General features: G+C 50.2%; 1 protein-coding gene across 5 annotated transcripts; it reads right to left on the bottom strand.

The window, feature by feature from the left end:
* Positions 1–7707: 7707 nt before the first annotated feature.
* Positions 7708–19335, bottom strand: STOML1 (stomatin like 1). Of its 5 annotated transcripts, none has more exons than XM_061159029.1 (7): positions 19234–19335; positions 17449–17555; positions 16053–16202; positions 15550–15753; positions 12285–12480; positions 11606–11818; positions 7708–11083 (listed from the first exon to the last, which is right to left on the bottom strand). In XM_061159029.1, exons 3-7 carry the CDS (start codon positions 16179–16181, stop codon positions 10890–10892), a joined length of 936 nt encoding a protein of 311 aa, XP_061015012.1. In that variant the 5' UTR covers positions 16182–16202; positions 17449–17555; positions 19234–19335; the 3' UTR covers positions 7708–10889. The 5 variants fall into 5 exon arrangements, with proteins under 5 accessions (XP_061015012.1, XP_061015008.1, XP_061015009.1 ...); XM_061159025.1 differs by having other exon boundaries at positions 19112–19328; XM_061159026.1 differs by having other exon boundaries at positions 11606–11815; positions 19112–19328.
* Between the last annotated feature and the right edge of the window lie 1395 nt (positions 19336–20730).

Genomic DNA, 20730 nt, shown 5'->3' with positions numbered 1-20730 from the left:
CAACCTTGATTCCAGCTTGTGCTTCATCCAGTAAGTGTTCAGGCGTCTCCAGTGGAGGCGTGGGTGGGCGGTGGCCTGCTGCAGAGCTGGGGGCACGGAGTGTAGCAGTGCATGAAAGCGACCTTCTGAAGGAGGTCACCGTTATCTTCATCACCTCCACCATAGTTTGGCCCCGGGTAAATAACAGGGAGGGAACACAGCCCCACCCATCAACAGAAAATTGAATTAAAGTTTTACTGAACATGGCCCTGCCCATCAGAGCAAGACCCAATTTCCCCTTCAGTCAGTCTCTCTCATCAGGAAGCTTCCATAAGCCTCTTACCCCTCTCCATCAAAGGGCAGACTGAAAAATATCAACATAACCAGTTCAAAACTAAAAACAGACCTAACAAGGGCCCAGCCATTGCATTTATCCCAGAGAAACAAAGACTTACATTCACAGAAGAACTTGTACACAAAAGTTCATAGCAGCTTTACTTGTCATAGCCCAAGCCTGGAAACTACTCAGATGTCCTTCAGAGGGGGGAGGGTGAAACCAACTGCGGTGCATCCACACCACAGTAGAACAGTCAGCAAGAATGAGGGTGAACTGCCAACACATGCAACACCTAGGTTCGTTTCTAGAGAGTTAAGCTGAGTGAAAAAGCCAGCCTCAAAAGGATACATACTGCAGGGCGTCATTTATCTGGCAATCCTGAGTAACATAATCATGGAGATAAGAGTATAGAGTAGTGGCTGTCAGGGTGAGCAACAGGAAGGAGGGGTGTGACTATAAAGGGGTGATGCCAAGGACAGTACCATAGAGCATCTTGACCACTGTGGTGGTTACTCATGTATAGCCTACACGTGACAGAATTGTGTAGAGCTACACAAACACACACACACACACACACAAGCACACATACAGCCAGGGAAATTCGAATAAATCTGATTGATTATCCCAACATCAGCTCCTTGGTTTTGATAGTTTGGTGGTTATATGAGATGTTGGGGTGGCTCAGGGAGGCAGACACAGGACTGCTCTGTGCATCTCTTTGCAGCTGCCAGTGAATCTATAATTTCAAAATAAAATAATAAAATACACATAACTACAATCTAATTCCTTCTAATCACCTGCCCTGCTATCAGCATGGTCCAAGCCACTATCATCTCTTGCCTGGATTATTACAATGGCCTCTTAATGGGTCTCCATACTTTTACATACAGTTTATTCTCAATAGAGCAGCTTTTATAATCTTAGGCAGCTTTTATCATTTGTGGAAATAAATGACAACCAGCCAAATGGGAAAAGCAAAGGTTATTTTTTCAGAGCTTGCTACAGAGCAAGGGAGTCAGCCACCATCGCTTTGTCCTGGCAGAGACTCAAAGACAGGCAGAGGACTGGAAAGCTCTATAGTGAAAAATGGAAGGAAAGCTTCAAGTGTGCCCTGATTAAGGCTACTTGCAGTCTCCAGCTTTCAAATTGTGGTGCTGGAGCTGAAGAATTTATGCTTTTGAATTGCAGTGCCGTGGAAGACTCTTGAGAGTCCCTCGGACTGCAAGGAGACCAAACCAGTCAATCTTAAAAGAAATCAACCCTGAATATTCATTGGGAGGACTGATGCTGACGCTGAAGCTCCAGTACTTTGGCCACCTGATGTGAAAAGTCAACTAACTGGAAAAGACCCTGATGCTGGGAAGACTGAAGGCAAAAGGAGAAGACAGCCACAGAGGATGAGATGGTTGGATGGCATCACCAATTCAGTGGACATGAATCTGAGCAAACTCTAGGAGATAGTGAAGGACAGGGGAGACTGGTGTGCTGCAGTCCACGGCATCACAAAGAGTGGGACGCAACTTAGCAACTTAACTATTCCGGCACCTAAGACATTGCTTGGTCTAATGCAAAGTGAGTACCCAACACAATTTTTTAGAATGAATGACTGAATGAATATGGGATTATGTGTGTATGCAGGTATATTTAATGACATCTCCTGCTTATTGGGTACTTGGAGTTTACTGGACATTGTGCTAAATGCTTTCATATATTACCCCCATTTTTACTCTTCATAGCTCTCCGATAGGGTATTGGGTTGGCCAAAAAGTTCATTTGGGTTTTTTCATGAGATCATATAGAAAAACTTGAATGAACTTTTTCACCAACTCAATATTACCAGAGCCACTTACTGTTCAGATAAGGTAATCCCAGGAGACACAGTGACCAGAGTCCCAGAAGTTCTCAAGCACCTACATTAAATGTTTAAAACCTGAACGTCTGGCTCTAAAATGCAAAAACTACAGAACAGCCCAAATTAATAAATGTCTAAAAAATGTCATCAATTGTTAACTTATATCATTAATTCTGTGTCAACTTCTTTAATTATTAAATATGTAGTATTCAAAAGAATTTCATTCTATTTGGAAATAATTTGTAGATATTTAACTCCGCAAGTACTTCCAGAATGTAAATGAATGCCCACCGAGTGCTGAGAACATGCAGATAATTACACCGGTGAATGAATTACTCTTAGTCAAATAATTTCCAAAGCAAACTTACAAAAATCACTTTGTGTTATCTTATGGTAATATGTCATATTTGACAATTCTGTGCATTTCAATAATTGATTTGGGGGAGACACCTCATCCTAGAAAGGTCTTAAAATGCCCTTTGATATAATTGGCTCCATTTTGCAGATTTAGCTCCATGATCTGCAGTTTCCTTGATCCTCTCTCTGGTCAATCTCCCCCAGTTCTCCTGGCCAAACCCTCATATTATCCGGCCTCCCACATCCCTCCTGACCCCTCATCACTGCTTTGCCAGCCCTGGGCCTGGGTGTACACAGGGATGGGTGTGTGAACGTGCATGGGAACAGTTGGGCAAGGTGGGCATCTCCCAGACCTGCCCATCTGGTTCTACTCTTCACTTCTCTCCACAGCGGCAGCTCCTTTGCCCCCAAGATCCTCCCCAGCCTTCGAAAGCACTTCCAGGAGAAAACCAGCTATCCCCCAAACTGCCACAAGATGGTGCCACAAGCTCACGACTGGGCTTCTGCCAGCTCCTTCAAGAAGAAACACAGAACAGACAAGGTGTCCCAAGAGACAGCTGGGTGCCCCACCCCCCACCCCCCCACCCCAAGCATCTTCTGTTCCCCTCAGGTTTGACTCTGGCCCCTCCAGGGAGACCCTCAGGGCCCTGTTTTCGCCCCTGTGGCAGGTCCTATGGTTTGGCTCCTACCTCCTCTTGCTGTCCGTCTCCCTGTTGCTTTGTCTCTCCTTGTTCATCTTCCAGCATTCCCCTCCATCTGTCTGTCTCTCTCCCTCTCTGTCTCCCTCGGTCTCTCCTTTCTTCCTATCTTCATCTGTGCTCTGTCTTCATCCTCCTCAGCAAACCTAATGCTGCTTCATCTTACCCAACAAGTCCATTAAAAAAAAAAAAAAATTAATGTGTGTTTATTTGGCTGTGCTGGGTCTTAGTTGCAGCACGCTAACTCTTAGTTGTGGCATGCAGGATCTAGTTCCCTAACTAGGGATTGAACTCTTGCCCCCGGAATAGGGAGCTTGGAGTCTTAGCCACTGGACCACCAGAGAAGTCCCGAAATAAGTCCATTTTAAAAACCAGTTGCTGGTGCCGGTTATGTGGTGGACACTGCCAATTTCTGGGTCAGTGGAAGCACACTGGAGTCCCAGTCCAGGGGAAGAAGCTCCCAGCTGAGGACTGTGGTGGGCAAGTCCCTTTGATCCTCAGTCTCCTCCCTCTCCTCTCCTCCCCTCTTCACTACTTTCCTCTCTCTCTCTCCAGCCTCTCTCCTGACTGAGTGGCAGCGGATCTGGGGCAGCAGATGGGGAATATGCCCCCTTCTGCCCACCCCTACCCAGTCCACACCCATCCCCACACGGTGGAGTCAGGCTAAGTGGAGCAACACAAAGCCGGAATCTTAAGACCCTCTTTATTCCAAGCCAATCCCACTGCCCCACAGTTCCCCACTGATGGAAGAGGAAGTCATGGGCTGGAGCCATGAGACACAGGTTCTGGGCCCAGTCCTACCACAAATCCCTCTGGGAAGGCTTTATGGGGGCCTGCTGGTCCTCAGTCATCCCATCTGTGAACCAATCATCTCTTGTTGTCCTGGTTGGGGGAGCTGGACTCCACTTGGCCTAGGACAGGAATCAAGAACCACTCACCAGGAGGAACCAGAAAATTTCTCCTCCCATCTTCCACCCCTGTAAGACACAAACCTCCCCAAGTCCCCACCCACTCATCAGTCTCAATTTCATGGTTTTTGGCTTGGAGGCCCCACCAAAGGGCTAACCCAGTGAGGCCTGCGTGAGTGACACAGTGACCATGATTTACCACTGGCACTTCTCTTCACTGAAACTGTTCAGTTAATAAACACGCCAGAGCTGCCGCCTACCCCAACATGCCCCCATGTGCCTAAGAGTGCCGGAATCCTGCCCCCAGCCTGCCTTCCTCCCTTCTTTCTCCAGGGTGAGGTGTCCATCTTTGTCCAGAGCTAATCCCATCAGGGCTCGGGATCCCATTCCCTTCTCTTCCTCTACAGTCTCCCTCTGCCTCTCTCTCTACTGGCTCTTTCCCCATAATATCCTCTCTCTTTCATCTTAAAAATACCCACCTCCATGTTAGCCAACGCAATTATAAAAGGGAAAGCATTCTAAAGCACTGATATGAGGAGGTGACATTGTCAACATCTGACTGTATTGAAGATTAAGGACTACTGTGAATAAAAATACAGTTAGTAAGGTAAGAATGAAGTTAGTAAGACACAGAACTCCTACAGAGCAGTAAATTGCACTCTGATCAGATAATATAATGAAAGGAAAGACCCCATTTACAGTAGAATCAGAAAAGATACAGTACCTGGAAATAAACTTTAAAAAAATGTTCAAGACTATATGAACACTGTAAAACTTCTGAAGAACAGTAAGAGGGGAAAAAAACAACACATAAAAACAGGCCGGTTGACGGACAGGAAGACTCAGCACCATAAAGACTGCAATTATTTGAGTTACTTCACACATTTAATATGATCTCCATAAAGATATAAACAGTTTTTTTCACCACTCCACTGGCAGGTAGGATCTTAGTTCCCCAACTGTAAATGGAACCCAAGTTCCCTGCGTGGGGAGCAAAGAGTCTTAACCACTGGACCACCAACAAAAGTCCCCTAAACAATTACTAGGGTAATTCTAAGGTTTATTTTAAAACAGCAACAAGAATAGGCAGAAAGAATTTCTTTTCTTTTTGTTTTTTTTTAATTTGGCTACGCTGCATGGCTTCTAGGATCTCAGTTCTCAGACCAGGGATTCAACCCACATCCTCGGCAGTGAAAGTGCTGAGTGGTCAAACACTGACTGCCAGGAAATTCCCAGGAAGAATTCCTTAAGAAGCATTAAAAAGAATTAATCTTATAGACACTCAACATTTTATGAAGCCTCAATAGTTAAAACCATGTGATCTTAGTGCACAGACGAATGGAACAGAACAGAAAACCCAGATATAGATCCCAAGACAAACAGAAATACAGAGCACTGAAAAAAATGTGGTTCTATATATTTTATGCTCATTTAAATCCCAAGGGGTCTGTCAAACAATTACATGTAAAAAATAAAATAATGGAAGTACATGGAATTCCTTTATGATCTTAGAATGGAAGTTTTTCTTATAACTTAAAACCTAAAAGCCATAAAGCAAAATACATATCATTTCAAATACACCTGTCAAATTTCATGGAAAAATATCATAAGCAAAGTCAAACTACAAACAATACACTGGGTTAAAAATTTTTACAACTTATATCAAAAAGAGCTAATCTCTCTCCTGGAAGGAGTTCCAGATGTCAAAACCAAAGTAGAAATAACCAACACTAAAAAAATACATGAAATAACATTTCACAGGAAAAGACACACAATAGCTCCTAAACATGTTACAAAATTTCAACTTCATACAAACTGAGAGACATGAAAGATTTCAAGTTTTGAGGTAATTCAATGGGAAAAATATATCCTTTCAACATGAAGTGCTGGATACCCATACGGAAGGGGGGACGCGGGCTGGGGGAAACATCTCAGCCGTTTATCTCATGCTATATACAAAAAGGAACTCAAAGTACATCACGCCTAAAAGTACTAAAAGTTCTAAAAGTTTATAGATTCAGCTAGTGCTTCAAGGCACTGTGCCTAAAGGTACTAGAAAACACAGGGGGAAATCTTCAACACCTTCGGCAAAGATGAGCAAAGATTTCCAGGAAAGGATACAAAACCTCTAACCATGAAAAAATTATAGGGATTTCCCTGGTGGCCCAGTGGTTAAGAATCCACTGTGTAATGCAGGGGACTCAAGTTTGACCCCTGGACGGGGAACTAAGACCATGAGCCGCGATGACTGAAGCAAGCCCACTCTGGAGTCTACACGCCACCGCTGAGCCTGCGTGCCACAGCGAAGGAGTCCACGCACTGCAAGCATCCCTCACAACAAATGAGCGTCCCACCAGTGCGTCCCAACTAAGACCCGACACAAACAGACGAACAAATACATAAATACGTAAAAAATTACAGACAACTTCATCAAAATTAAAATCTATTGCTTTTAAAAATAAATCATTAAGAAGTTAGAAAGCTAAGCTACAGTCTGGGAGAAAATATTTCAAGTATCTGCTAAAAGACATGTATCCAGGATTTACTAAGAACTCCTGGAACTAACATGAATATTATACCAACAAGATAAAGCCAGATTTTAAAGTGAGAAAAAATATTTGACAGATACTTCACAAAAAGAGACATATAGCCAATGAGCATCCAAAAAGGGGCTCAAAGTCATCAGGCAGACCCACTGGAAATGACTACCACCACCAAGTGTTGGCACAACATCCAGGAATTGGTTTGGCAGTTTCTAGAGCCAGAAGAGATACTCCTCAGTATTTACCCAAATGAAAACATGTATCTATACAAAGACTTGTACACAGACAGATGTCCAGAGAAGCTTTCATCAAAACTGAAAACTACTCAAATGTCCATCAACAGGTGAATGTGTAAATTGTACCTCTATCCATTCAACAGAGTATCACTAACAATAAAAAAGAACAGTAACTATAGGTACACATAATAACATAGATGATTCAAAAGAACTACAGAAAGAAGCTAGACACAAAAGGATACACATGGCATGGTTTCAATTGTATGAAATTCTAGAAATGTGAAATTTAATCAATAGTTATTAGTAAGCAGATCAGTGGTGACCTGGGCCTGGGGGTGGGGAGATTCAAGATTGAATGGGAAGGGATACAGGGAACCACATGAGTTGATGAAAACATTCTATATCTTGATTCTGGTGGGTAGTGGTTACTTGGTGTTCCATTTGTCAAAGTACATTTAAAAAGGGTGCATTTTATGCACCAACCAAAAGACACAGACTGGCTAGGTGGATGAAAACATATGCATGTATACCCCCCAAACTGTATGTAATTATATTTTTAGGTTAATCATGTTTCCATTATGGCTTGCAATTATAATTATCTTTTATCTGGCTACTTATTGTGAAAAATGATAAACATCTTTTACTATTAAAAAATGAGTGCATTTTATCCTATTATCTGTTAAAAATGTAAATTCTGTGCTTTTTATCTGGGACTGAAAAGAAACCCTGTGCTTTTGCTGGGATGGAAAATCCAAACCTTAAAAAGCAATAAACAATTGAACAACTTTCAAAAAAAATCACACTGAGATGAACTTTTTAATTTACTGAACTGTCAAAAAATTCCAGAGTTTAATAACACATTGTGTTGGCATGGCTGTGAGGAAAAACAGACTCTCACTTACTGATGAGGGGAGTGTAAATTAGAATAATCCCTAAAGAAGGCATTTGGGCAATACTAAATTATAAATGCTTTGACCTAGCAATTTCCTTTCTAGGACTTTATCCCACAGATGAACTTTAACCACAACAGCATGTGTGAAAGGTTACTACTGCATGAATGTTTGAAATAGCAAAACATAAGAAAATAATCTGAATGTCTATCAATCCAAACCAGGTAAAATAAACTATGATATACCCATACAACTGAATCCTATGTAACTATTAATATAAAATTGAACAGGGAAAGTCTAGGTGTGCAAATGTGGAAAGAGTCTCAAGCACAATGTTAAGTGAACAGATTAACATTGTATTTGCTATGCTGCCATTTCTGTAAAAAAAAAAAAAAAAATCCCAGAGAATAATATATTTGGACTTTCTTGCAAGTATATTTTTTTAAAATTCCAACTTCTTTTTTTTTTTTTGGCTGTGCAGCACAGCATGTGGGATCTTAGCACCCTGGCCAGGGACTGAACCTGCACCCTCTGTAGTGGAAGCACAGAGTCTTAACCACTGGACCACCAGGGAAATCCCCAAACCCCAACTTCTGGAAGAATAACTTGGAAACTAATACCAGGGGATATCTGTTTGAAACTACGTGGATGGAGTTAAGAGTAGGAGGAACAATTTTCATAGCTTGCCTTTTTAAACCTCTCTATTCAAAATTAAATACTTATTTAAAAAATATCAGAAAAATACATTATATATAGATAAAGCATAGCGTAACTGTTTAGTTACCATTATTCATCGGGTTACCTTGGGGAAACAAATACAGGAAGCGTCTAATGCAGAACAGGGGCAGAGCTGGCACACAGGATCAGTTACTATACTACTACAAAATCCCTGCACACATCCCCCCTCAGACTTCAGGTCCCAGTTCCCCAAATCGGAGGTGCCTGCTACCCCTTCCTGTGGCTTCACAGGGACTCTCCCCTCTGCCGAGTGTCTCCCCCATTTCCTTCCTTCTCTCATGTCCGTGTAAACTGTGAGTCTCGGGCATCAACTCCTCAGAAAGCTTTCTCTGATGGACATCCTTTCCTCCCCCGCCCCTCACACCCTGGCCCCGTTAGGTGCCCCTCGTTGCACCCCCACCCCCCGGGACTGCAGTCTGCTGGGTCCTCCGAAGCCCAGAGGCCTGAGCCTGTGGGCTCCCTGTCCTGGAGCGCTGGCCTCGCGAAGGAATGAGTTCCCCTCCATGGGATGAGGGCATTAACGGCTGGCAGCAGATTCTGCTCTCCACCCACACAGACATCTACAAAAGTTTCGGTTTCCCCCCATCATGCTGCTCCTCTGACACCCACAGAGAAAATCTGAGTTTCAGTTTCCCTTAAGCGCCTGGGGCTTCCCCTCCCACCCCTGGGGCACTGTGTGCAGCCGCCCAGCCGAGCGAACAGTGATGAACGGCTCAGGCAGGAAGCTCAGGGTCCAGCAGGGAGGGCGGACATTCACACAAGAACAGTAACAGAAGCAGCGGGGAATGGGCTCAAAGACAGCCCCAAAGCAGCGCGGGAGCCCAGGCCCCGCTAGGGCTCACGGGCGGTGGGGACTGGAGGGAAGGCTTTTGAACAGGCGGCCCCGGCTGGGCGGCCTCCAGAGCAGTGGAGAGAGGGTCAGGGTAGGGTCCGCAGCCTGGGGCTCTGGCCCTTCAGGGAGGGGCCCTGGGGCTGAAACCTGAACCCAAAGGCAGTTTGGTCTACTCTGGGAGGACCTACAAGAGCAGGGCCAAGGCGGGCATTGCCAGGAACCAAAGGGCAAACTGGATGGAGCCTGGTGCCAAGGCAGCTGGACAGGGCCCTGCGGGGGAAGGCTTGGTGCCAGAGGACAAGCCAGAGGCTGTTCCTCAAAGAGAAGGCTCGGATTTCCGTTGGGTTTTTTCCACAAGCCTCTCTGGGATGTGATTCATTCCTTAGAACTCAAGATGTCCAAGGCCCTCCTTCTCTGGGGTCCCTGGGGTCTGGGCCAGACCAGTGGGGAAACAGTGACGGGGGTAAGCAGGAGGGGCAGGCGAGAGCAGCTCCAGCTCCTCGCGAGTGTGACAGGGGCCCCCGCCCTTCGCCGGATTAACGGTTTGCCCGGCCAGCTCTGTCACACCCACATCCTTCCTGCAAACCTCTACCCAAACTATAAAGAGGAACACTGCCTGCTCCTGCCCGCTTTCAGACCCTCGTCAGGAAGGGGAACTGTGGGTGACTCCAGAGCACTGTTGGGGCTCGCGTCATCCTTTAGGGCCTGGGTCCCGGGCTGGCAGCAGGGACATCACCTCGGAGCCCTCTTCCCCACCCCCTTGACCCCTATTTCTCTCCAGATACATTGTAAACAGCACATTTATTTGAGGTTTTCAAACCTCTGGTAAGAAGCACAGGAACGGCAGGGCTCTCCGTCATGCTGCCCTGGCCCCAGCCCGTCGGGCATGCAAGACTGAGGCTGGGAGATGAGTCAAGACACCCTCAGGAGCAGGGCCAGGGAGACGCCGCCCTGCCCCCCTGTCTCCCTCCCCTCCCCCACCCCCAGTCTGGGCCTGGACTGCAATCAGCAAGGCAGACCCTGTCCAATCTCAGATCCCTCCCAAGGCAAGGACCTCTGCTTGGTCCCTTCTCTCTCCCTCCCCGAGCTGCTCTGACCCCCGTCTCTGACCCCCTCTTCTTGGAACCTGGAGCCTGAGTCACATGCAGAGCTCCCTCACACCAGGACCAAACCAGCTGCTGCTGGGCTGTTTCTGTCAGCCCTGCCTCTCCAGCCAGGTCGCCAGAGGAGCAGAGCAGGCCTGGCTCTCCTGTTATTGCCTGTGTACCCAGTTGGGCAGAGGACCAGGATCAGCAAACCCTTGCTGAGAGAACCGCTGTGGCTGAGAAGGGCAGGGCTGCCTGACTCAGCCCCTCCTAGCTCCAGTGTCTCCCAGCCTCCACTCACTGTCTCCCGCTGGGTCTGACACTCCCCAGGGCTTCAACAATCCAAGGTGCCGTGCCAGGGCCGCCTCCTCCAAGATGTCTCCCTGGCTAGGTGCCTGGCTCAGGGCCGGGCTACCGACAGGCAGCCAAACCTGCTACTTCAAGGCCTTGAGGACAGCCTCCAGCTTCATGGCCACGGCCAGGTCACCCTTCACCTTCAACCGCCCGCTCATGTAGGCCCCCAGGGGCCGCAGCTCCCTGCACAACAGGGCCTGCAGGTCCTCCTCGGACAGCTCCACCACCACGTCGGGGACGACATCAGGCACTCCGCGTCCCACCCTCCCTTGCCCTGTGGGGAAAAAGAAAGCTGAGAATTAGTGGAGGGGACAGCTATGCTACAGCGGGTAGAAGAGGTCAGCACATCCCACTGGGAGGGGTGGGAAGACTGGCTAAGAGCTCAGGTGCTAATACCCAGGGTTCAAGTCCTACTGGCTGTGTGACCACTCAGAGCCTCAGTTTCCAAACTGGTGAGATGAGGATGATAATCATCACTAAGTCACAGGTTCATGATAAGAAGTAGGTGAGATGACGCACAAAACGCACTTAGACAGAGCCTGGCACGAACAGGCCTGCGATGTGTGCAGGGCTCTTGGTCCAGGCAGCTCGGCCATCTGGGCAGTCCTACTCATGGGGATGGGACAGGGAGCCCAAGGCCTGGGCAGTCACTGCCTGCAAATGGCATTTGAGCTCCTGACAGCTATGGGTTTGCCCTAAACTGCTGGCGGGAGCAGGGCCTGGACTGAAAAGGACCACAGGTGGTGGTGCTATGAGCAATCCCAGGGGGGACGGAGCGGGCAGGGGACAGCGGCACCTGCAGTGAGATCCAGGAAGTAGATGTTCTGGGGGCCACTGGGCAGGACGACGTTGAACTGGTAGCAGGCCCCGACCTGGCTGACCAGGGCCTCTGACAGGAAGGGCTTCAGAGCCGTCAGCAGCCCCTCGGCCACAGGCTGCTTGGGGCTGGACCCGGCACCCCCGTGAGAGGCAGACGGCTCAACCTCGCTCACCATCTCCAAGGTATCTGCTGGTGGTGGCCGACAGGATAGGGGAGGGAGGCAGAGAGAAGGAAGTCAGTGCGCTGCCAAGGTCAGGACGCCGGTGGCCTCCCCTGCCGGCCCTCTTTCTCAGCGTTCTCTCTTACATCCCCTGCAGGCCTGTGTTCATTCTCCTCCTCTGCGAAGAGGCTGCCCTTGAGTTTTTAGCCATAACCCCAACCCCCATTTCTAAACCACTCCAGCCATGAGTCTTGAACTCTCTTCTGGATGCTGTTGCTTCCTCCCATAGAGGCTCCCAAAGGCCTCCGCACACTCAGACTCTTCTCCCTGCCTCAGTTCTGGCCAGCTCTAGAATCGGGGTGGCTGGAACAGCTGGGCAGGGTGTGCACTGCACAAGCTGCTTGGTTAAAGGAACAAGAGGCAAAGCTCAGTCTGTGCTGGACACCAAGATGAACGCCCTGGGGAGCACACCACCCTTTCCCTGAGGCTCCTCACCTGGTCCAGGGAGCCGGGCAGCTCCTGCCCCTGAAGGCACACTGCCTCCCAGGAGGTGGAGGGCCAGCTGCTGCAGGGAGCTGTCCAGGCTGGGCCCCGCTGGGCTGTCCTGGGGCGGCTGGAGCACGGCCTCCACTGCCAGCTCCACGCGGTCCACCTCCAGCCCCCAGGCCCTGGTCACATCGTTGATCTCCAGCTGGAGGAAGTGTGGGAGAAACAGCACTCATTCCACAAAGGCCCCGTCCAGAGTGCCTTCTTTAGGCAGGCTGGTATGGCCACGGTAACACATGAGGTACCAGGCCCATGTACCCAGCCTGGACGGAGGCAGAGCGCAATTACCGTGGGAAGGTGTAGTGTGCACCAGGAGAGGGTGTGGGGCAGGGAGGAGGGGGTGATGCTAGGAGGAGGAGGAGGAGTTATCCAGGAGAAGGGGCATAAAAGGAGGACCCTTCCAGACAACAGGGACAGCATGTGACAAAAGCCCAGAGAGGAGCACCTCGAACGTTCGGGGAACTGCGAGTAACCACAGTTCCATTTAGCTGGACCCTCAAGAGTGGGCTGGGACACTGGAGACAGCCAAGGGCGCAGAGGTGGCTGCTCTCTCTCTCATTTGGACTTATTCTGAGGCACAAGGGGCCCCCGAGAGGAGTTCAGCAGCAAAGTGACAAACAGTCTTCCTTGTTGCAAAGATTCTCTTGGCTGCTATGTGGACACTGGACTGGAGGGGTGGAGGGTGGAGGCAGGAGACCAGGTAGGATGGTGTTTCAAACTGCAGGCAAGTGATGCAGATGCAGTATCAGGCAGAGAGGCAGCTTTGAGCCGAGAGGGGCACGGCGGAGGGGCACCACTCTGTAGACCCTAAGCTACAGGACACTAGAGAATCAGAACCACTGGGCTCCTCGGTTGCCTGAGTGTGTGAAAAGAGGAAGGATGGTGAGGAGCTGGGGGAGCCAGGTTTCTGATGTGGGTTCTTGCACAGATTATGAGTGTGGGCATTCACCCAGAAAGCACACACAGAGGAAGACACAGACAGGGGGTGGGTAGGAAAGGAATGATGAGTATTCCTTTAGGGAAGGAATAATGTACTTTTAAATACATTAAACTTGAGGTGTCTACGGGACAGCCAACCACAACTGGGTAGGTAGGTCCAGGAAGTAGGACAGAATGGGACTGGATCAGAGTGTCATGAATAATTAGTGTCCAGAAGTAGCAAAAGCCCCAGGTGGATCACAGGTGAAAAGAGACCACTGAGGGAGGAAACAGAAGGGCAGGAGAACAGGGAGTAACCAGGAGTGTGGAATAACGGAAGTCAGAGGAAACAGGGGATCCAATAATAAGAGAAGGAAGCACCCATGGAGTCCAAGGCTGCCTCCAGGTGAAGTGAGGGAAGCACTGAGAAGTGCTCCCGTACTGGCAAGAGGGAGGTCATTGTGGGGTCGGCAGTCTTAGGAGCCTAGGGGAGCCTAGAGTAACAACAGAAAGGGAGGAAGGAAAGGGAAGAGAGGGGTGAAGAGCTAGAAGGGGTGTGGGGCAAAGGGAGAGAATGCAGAAAGGCAAGAAGAGGATGAGAGGAGGGAAGGAGCCGAGTCCTGGGCCCCGAGCACTCGTGGTGCAGAGGAACCAGATGCTTCCAGGGAGGCAGGAAAACAGCACAGAGGTAGATGAGCTTCAAGGGGTAACCCTGGAGGAACCTGAAAGAGTTCTCACCCTAGAGCGCTTTCTCCTGAGGATTAAGAGGCCAGGCCTGCTGCAAAGGGATGGGTGGGGCTGGGGCCAGCAGTAGAGGAGGCTGGGTGGGGCAGGGAGGGGTGAAGCTGCTTATCCACTTGTGGATAAGCAGCTAAGAGGGCCCAGCAAGGGAGAGGTGGGAAGCTGCAATTCCTCCAGGTGCAAAACAGGCAAATGGAGGAGTGAAAATGAGAGAAGTATGTCTGAACCAGGCCTTGCCGAAGGTGGGCTGGATTTCCTGAGATTTCATTTTATCCAGGCACTGAATCCACTTTGCCAGGAGCTAAGTCAGTCTGGGTAATGGCCCTAAAGGACTCTAATGCCCTGGTACAGGACTCACACCCCCAAATGGCCTCTCTTGGCTTTGCTGCACCAAAGTAATGTGCAGCAAGCCCAAAAACAAAGGCCAAGAACAATCATGCATTGGAGGAGGAAATGGCAACCCACTCCAGTATTCTTGCCTGGAGAATCCCAGGGACAGGGGAGCCTGGTGGACTGCCGTCTACGGGGTTGTACAGAGTCAGACACAACTGAAGCAACTTAGCAGTAGCAAGCAGTGGACTGGAGGGCAGGGGCAGGTGATCTGGCTCTGGCCCAGCTCTGCCCTTGACCACGGCTCTTAGAGGCAAGTCATATAACTTCTGAGCCTTAATTTCCTTCCTCCAAAATAAAAGGGTGATACTAGCCTTTGTGCAGCAAAATGCAAAGCTGAGATACACCGAGGCAGGCAAAATGCTATGCGTGTGAGAAGTATTGTTACTACCACAAATAGAATTTTCTTGGGAATTTCAGCCAGTTGATTTATTTCCTGAAGGGACTGGAATCTCCAGGACTGGCATTACCCACTCCCTTCCCTGTCTAACCCTGGGGAAGACAGAGGCTAGGGGAACAAGGAGAAACTTCACCCACGGTCCCCTGCCAGGACATGGGAGAAAGCCTGAGGTGAGCATGAGGAGCAGTTGACATGCCCTCACACGTGTATTTCAACCCCTCTTGTCACAGGAGGGATCTGAGGTGAATTCCAGTGTAACTGCTCACACTCAAGAGAAGAGGGAGGAAAAAGATCCAGAACAAAGAACACAAAACCACAAAAACACACATGCTGCCTTGGGGAGCATGGAATTCCCCAGAAGGTAACTGGGCCAAGAAGGCCCCTGCTCCTTTCAGCCACCTGCCCACCCAAGAGGCTGCTCAGTGCCCCTGAGGCCCATTGTCACAGCAATGCCTGCAGGGCAGTGAAGAGTGAAACCTCAGGCAGTCAGGGGAAGACTCGAGAATTCCTGTCAGGCCACTCCCCTGGCCCAGCCCCTTCACCTCTCAGGCCCCATTTGCCCAAGGTCGCTATGGTCTGTGCCCACCTTCCATCTCTCAGCCCACAGTCCCACCAAGACCGCTGACTCTTCACAAGTTGTTACACTCTTGGGACACAAGGTAAACTGAGGCCCAGAGTGACCTGGTGCTTTGCTAAAGTACCCCGGCAGGCAGAGCCGGGCCCATGTGCCAGCCACGGAACTCTGCCCGGTGCGGGGCTGCCTACCAGGAGCTGGTCGCTGATCTTGAGCGTCTCCATCTGGATCTCTCGCAGGGGCCTCCTGAGCAGGGCCTTGGTCATGGCGTTCTGGGCGGTCATGCGTGCGGCTGTGTTCAGGTCCTTCACCGTCATCACCGACAGTACCGGGTCCCAGATGCGGAACTGGACATCGGCCCCCACGGATAGCACAGCCCCATCCTTAGAGGCCAACTGTTAGGAGAGGTCAGAAAAGAGGGGCAGGGGCTGCAGGGAGGCCAGGCCCACTGAGACCACCTAACCTGACCCTCTTGCCTGGTCACTGGCTCCTCGAGAACAAAATGGAAACCCCAAGTGCAGGGGATTAGATACATAGAACAAGGATGTCCTCCCAGCCTCCCTCCTCCTTTTTCTGGTGTCTTCCCCACCCCTCAGCCCTGATGGCTACTGACAGGCCAAGGTACTGACATCCACAACACACCCAGCACAAGCTCCCCACTTCCCCAGTCCGGGGGAGCCGAGAAGCCCCTCACCTTGCAGGGAGGAACATTGAAGGCTCGTGTCCTCAGATCTACCCTCTGAAAAGAGTCGATGAAGGGCAGGAGCAGAACCATACCGGGTCCTTGAGGGGTGCGGATCCGGCCCAGTCGAAACACGATCATGCGCTCATAGGTGGGCACGATCTGCTCGTAATAGCAAGGGAAAGGGTCAAAAGCACTGAGCTGATGCTGACAATTATGTCTGCCCAGGTCTTTCCCTCACCTCTCTCCCTCAGGTTCAGGGTCAGGGATCCTTAGCTGTTTCCAGATGGAAAAAACCAAGCTCTGAGAGATTAACTGACTTGCTCAAAACCCACAAAGTCCCCAAGTGAAACAGGCAAGATCTGAAGGCAGTTCTGAGTGACTCCAAAAGCCACGCTCTCAACTGCCATACTGTACTGACTTGATTGTCTGTGAAACCTTCTACCTGTGTGGTCTAAAGCTAAACATGACTCAAACCAGGAAACTGTCTGCCCTTGTCTTAGTCAAGGGACAAGCTGCGCCACTCTAATAGCAACCCTGAGGGAAGGGCTTTGCCAGCTTCAGGTTCCTGGAGTCCTCAAGGAAGGAAATATATCCAAATTGAGAAATGAAGGCTCAGAGAGGCAGTGACTTGCCCAAGGTCACACGATATTTGTTTCAGTGGCAGTTTTAGGATTAGGATTTAGGACCTTCTAAGGACTCCCTTCCAGAGCACCCCAAACCCTAAAATTTCCAGAGACAGTGACTGTTGTCTCGGGCTGCACAAGGGTCAGCTTCCACCTGCACTGCAGCTCTCAGGTGCGAGCATCTACCCCAGCTCATCCTTTCCCTTCTGCTCCATCCCTTGTTGAAAATGAGGCTGAAATTCCTATTACTCATCACTTGCTGGGCCAGGTTGAGGGTTTTTCATTTCTAACTTAGCCTAACCCAAAGGGAAGAAGATATTTGTGTGCACCTTCATGCCAGCGTTCAGACCCCTAAACTTGGGCATTTGGGAAGATTTGCTTCTGCCACTTATTGGCTCCCAGTAAAGTTGAACCTCAGTTTCCTCATCTGAAAGGTGAGAATGAACAGTTCTTGTCCAGCCCATTTCACAGTGTTCTTTGCTCAATCATGTCCGACTCTTTGTGACCCCATGGACCGTAGCCCACCAAGATCCTCTGTCTATGGAATTTCCCAGGCAAGAATACTGGAGTGGAGTGCCATTCCCTTCTCCAGGGGATCTCCCCAACTCAGGAGTTGAACCCAGGGCTCCTGCCCTGCAGGCAGATTCTTTACCGTCTGCGCCCATTTCACACAGGTGTGATAATACTTAGAGGAAGCGGGCAGAGGACAGGAAATTCATGCACCAATATTAAAGCTCTCGGTGTGGCCCAACCACTCTGGGGACTGACCCAGCCAGCCTTACCTTCAGGGCAAACCAACCAGAAATGGGGAAGGTGATCAGCAGCAGTAAGAACCCCAAGAAACTGATGAGGCCATGACAGAAGCAGGAGGGCCAGCTCTGAGGTGCATCTGGGGACAAGAGAGCAGAGACAGTCAAGAAATGCCAACTGGGTCTGGCATGACAGCTGCAGGCTGAGTGAACTTGGTCAAGTGCACCTTTTGCCCACCTCCCCTTTCAGTGGCTCCTTCCTTCTCAGAGCTAAGGTGTGCTTCCCTAACTCACAGTGTTTCACTTCACTGGAGTGCCCTAAAGACCATCAGATACTTGCCTTGCCTAATACTAACTCCGTATCTGTGGGCAGGAGCTAGTTGACTGTTCCTTCCTCCCACATATCAGAATCAATTTGTTCCAAGTCCCAACCTCACAAGGCCCATTCTCTCCTAGGCAGCAGTAATTGGAACTGAGAAGTTAATCACAGGACTGGGCTCTCCTCACTGGGCTGAGCAGGAGTCAATCCTTTTGTCTGATTTAAACCACCTCCCACTTCTGGTAAAGCCAGGAGAAACTCAGCATCTGTAAACACATGCTGGGTTGAACTGAAAGCCGCTGGCATAACACTTCCTCCACTATCGGCCCCGGAAGTATGCTTTCAATTTGGAGGTAATGCGTTAACCAAAGGGGATAAAGCGTCAATGGCTCTTCAACAGATGCCAGAGATGAGGGCTAAGATGCTCTTTCTTAGTTCAGAATTCTTCACACTTTAATGTCCTAATGACCATCAAAACGCACGCTTCACCTAGTCCCCTTGAGGGACTAGGAAGAAAAACTTGGCTGAAGCACAGGTCCCTACCCCTGGTGAATGAGAACCCCATGATGGGATTGAAAGCTGAGAAAACCCCAGGATCTTGGGGATCCTCTCCCAACCCTGAACTGGAAGCAGACAGAATCCTCTGCTCCACCCTTCCAGGCTCACCATACCCTTTGGGCTCTCTGAGCACCAGAATACTAAATCTCCTTTCCTGCTTCTTTCTGACCCATGTGGCCCCATCAGGAAAAGAACTCTTGGATAGGGACAGCTGTCATTAGAGGAGGGGGTCACAGAAGGGCCGAATCCTCTGGGGTTTGGTTGTCAGGCTGAGGCATGTGGGATCTCACCTCTGGATCAAGGGACCTACTCAAGGCTTTGAAGAAAAACAGGGCCTGGGAAGACACGACAGGCATCTAAGGGCCTGACTTTTTGGCCTGCGCATCTCCACCAGGAACCAGGGAGATACTCAAGCTTGAGGAATCTAGAGGTGTCCCCTGAGGTTAAGATTCTGCCACTTCTCGGCGGCCAAGTGCTCTTGGAGTGCTGGTGACTTCCTATGCCTTGACCTTAGTTTCTTTCTGGGCAAAATGGAAACCCGAAACCTTTGGGCTGATAAATGCCAAGAAGAAATGAGGTGGGGTGAGGCTTCATGGAAGATGAGAGAGCTCCAGTGCTGCCGCCCCGTAGCTCAAAGAAGGGCGGATGGGCGGTAGTGTCCCAGCGCCTGATCCAAGCCCTTCTCCATATCGTGGAAAACCCCTCTCAGTCCCTCCTCTTAGGCTGCGAAGACGCAAGACACGCTGACTCCCAAGAGGCAGAGAGTTCGGGGGTGCCTGCTGATCTCCCTCGGATCCGCTGCGCTGGGCGGCCACTCACCGGCCCCCGGCCCCACGCCGCCCGGCTCCGGGGACAAGCAGCCCTTCTGCGAGCCCAAGAAGCCGAAGTTCGACTGCTGGAAACGGTCAAAGTCCCCCAAAGGCAGCGCCCGGTACCCAGACCTGCCAAGCATGGTTCCCAACAGAGGGCACGCCCCGCGCCCCAGGGCAGTGCGGGGCTCGACCAGCCAGCCGCTACACTGCCCCGCCCCCGCCGGCCGCCGCTTCCGGTTTCGGCTGTGCAGCCGGGCAGGGGCGGGGGTGGCCCGAGTGCAGGAGGAGGAGGCCAACCGCGCCCGGCTCGTACCGTTGCGTAGCGCCCTCTGCGCTGGGAGGACCGAACTGCGACCGCGGGGCTGGGAGGAAGGGTAGTCATGTGCTCCTGGAGGCCCGCAGCGGTCCGCTCCTCATACACCTTTTCCCACTGGGTCTTGGAAAAGGAGCAGGAAGAGAAGCTGAGCTTTGTAAGGGAGTTTTCAGGAGCTGAATCTTCTCCAGAAGCAAAGAAATGCTACCAGGCGTCTCAGCACAAACTAACAAACTCGGGACGGGATTTGGGGAAGGTTGCCTTTAGAGTTTCTCCAAGGCACAATCAGCACATTATTCCCGTTCGTATCCCTGAAGCTCCATTACTTCGGCCACCTGATGCGAAGAGCCGGCTCATTAGAAAAGATCCTGATGCTGGGAAAGATTGAAGGTAGTAGGAGAAGGGGACGACAGAGGATGAGATGGTTGGATGGCATCACCAACTCAATGGACATGAGTTGAAGCAAGCTCCAGGAGACTCTGGGAGATGGTGAAGGACAGCGAAGCCTAGCGTGCTGCAGTCCATAGGGTTGCAAAGAGTGGGACGTGACTGAGCGATTGAACAACAACAAAGCCCAGCAAGCAAGGCCTGGCAAAGAGAGGATGTCAGTGCTTATCTGTTGAATGAAGGGGTAACCAGGTCATTGTGGGTCAACCTGGGGCAGGAGAGCCTGAGCTCAGGCACAAAAAGAAAGAAATTCTGTGTGCAGATCTCGGGGAGCAAGGCACAGTAAAGAAGAAGGGGATTGCACAGCGCTATCCCAGGGCAGCCCTCCCGAGCATCACAGAGGCAAGACCCTCAGTCATGCAGATGCTGAAATAGCACACCCCACGATCCAGGTACCCAGAGGTAACTTGCTTCTCCCTGGCTTGAGAAAACCAAATGCAAAAGGTGAATTTACTCTGTATACCAACAAGTATTAATTGCCAACAAGGCAGGCTGTGTTCCAAAGTGGGCAAAGAAATTAATAAAGCTTTTCTTGTTCCACACATTCCGGTCCTGCCTCCTAAGGCCCCTCAGCCATAGTCCACTTCCAGGTCCCTTCTGCAAATGGCTGCTTACCATCTTTGGCTTTTCCTAGCTTCATAGCCTGGTTCTAAAGCCCTGGGGGCACTGATCAAGGAGCAGGGTGCATGCAGTAGGCTCTTGAGGTTTTTGCACTGTCCTTAGGAATTAGTTCTCCCCTCTCCTCCCACCCCCACCCTGAACTATAAGTTCACCCCAACCCCAACTATTAAAGTTTTACAAGAGCAAGGTCCTGTCACTGTCCCTCTAGTCTGTCCCAAGCTGGAACTGAGCACAAAATGGGTACA

This window comes from Dama dama, chromosome 13, assembly GCF_033118175.1.
Source record: "Dama dama isolate Ldn47 chromosome 13, ASM3311817v1, whole genome shotgun sequence".
Classification (NCBI taxonomy): Eukaryota; Metazoa; Chordata; class Mammalia; order Artiodactyla; family Cervidae; genus Dama; species Dama dama.
The sequence above is the reverse complement of the archived record's forward strand: the minus strand, read 5'-3'. Positions and strand labels throughout refer to the sequence as shown.